The sequence below is a fragment of the Trichinella spiralis genome, assembly GCF_000181795.1.
Source record: "Trichinella spiralis strain ISS 195 chromosome Unknown Scfld714, whole genome shotgun sequence".
Taxonomy (NCBI): domain Eukaryota; kingdom Metazoa; phylum Nematoda; class Enoplea; order Trichinellida; family Trichinellidae; genus Trichinella; species Trichinella spiralis.
Genome location: NW_003527653.1, coordinates 1 through 1,338, shown reverse-complemented (window position 1 = coordinate 1,338; position 1,338 = coordinate 1). Strand labels below are relative to the sequence as shown.

Sequence of the window (1,338 nt, the reverse complement as noted above, 5' to 3'; positions counted from 1 at the left end):
TATAGACAAAAAGATATTGGGGGATGGGGTGTTTTTTGCCTTTTTTAAACGACGGGATTTTGCTGTATTCATGCGGGTGCACTGAAATATTAAAAGGAAACAAAGAATCATGTAATTACTACTTTCTTGTAATTTTTAATTGAAAAGCAAATTTCCCCTCACTACATCAAAGTCTCTTCCATAACGTCATTTCTATCGCCAGCTTGATTCTGCAGTGCATCTTTCAGTGGTTTCTTTTCATCACTAAGATGTGAAAAAAAAATTTTTTTAATTTAAACAGATAAACTCACACCAAAACAATAAAAATTCCCCACCTTGAAATTTGGCCTTCTTCTAAGGCAATTTCTTTGGCTTTCACATCTGGAGGAGTTTTGCCGCACAAATTGACACAAACGCACATCAGAAGACCGCAATGGTTAATGTAGTAGCAAGAGACGTCGACAATGATGAATATGATCAAGAGAACAAAGAAAACAATCGCCACAATTCCCCCGGCAGTTATGGAAGGAGTTGATGTCCACGTTTCAGCTGAAATGCAAAAAAAAATTCCATTTCAAAATGTGCATAAAACAGACAGACAGACAGACAGACAGACAATTCTCTCCGCCTCCTCTTACCGGTAGTTTCGAAAAATGTCTGCTCCCAGTTGCTATCGCCTTCATCATTTCGAGCCTTGATACGAACCATGTAAGCGGAAGTTGGATCCAAATTACGCAAAATTATAAACTTCTCAGTCGGAGGTACTGTATCCGCGACCAGCCAGCGACTCTCATCCACAGGCGTTGTACTCTGACCGTCCAAACTACCGAGCGATTGATATTGAACATCGTATCCAAGAATATCCGAACCACCGTCGTTCGGCTCATCCCATTCAATCAAACAATTGGCCGGTGAACACTGATTACCATCTGGGAATGGTTTGAACGTCGGTGCTTCCGGAACTGAAAGAAAAAAAAAGAAAAACCGTCAACCAAAAATTGCCAAATATGCAGTTGTGCTGCTATTAAACATAACAACTAGTAAACAAAAAAACTACAAAACAGTTCATAAAAAATATCTATCATTCGCGAAAACAAGGTCACAATGTATTCATTTTATTGTGACAATAAAAGGTTTTGTGAACAATCTAGGACAAGGCGAAAGATCTTAAATTAAAAAGAGATACCGACACAAACGGTGGTGGTGGTGGTGGTCAGGGTCACATTCATAAAATCAAAACATAAATTTTCCCAAGAAATTTTTACGCCTACACCTACCTACCTACCTATCTACCGATTTTCTCTATCGCACATCTGACGTTTCTTTTATACATTAACAAAAAATTACTCACTTCTCGGC

The 1,338-nt window shown here is 38.6% G+C and overlaps 1 protein-coding gene across 1 annotated transcript; it reads right to left on the bottom strand.

The window, feature by feature from the left end:
- Window positions 1-161: 161 nt before the first annotated feature.
- Window positions 162-1,208, bottom strand: Tsp_15002 (neural cell adhesion molecule 1, isoform). The gene is made up of 4 exons (XM_003370460.1): window positions 1,166-1,208; window positions 618-941; window positions 315-528; window positions 162-243 (listed from the first exon to the last, which is right to left on the bottom strand). Exons 1-4 carry the CDS (start codon window positions 1,206-1,208, stop codon window positions 162-164), a joined length of 663 nt encoding a protein of 220 aa, XP_003370508.1.
- Between the last annotated feature and the right edge of the window lie 130 nt (window positions 1,209-1,338).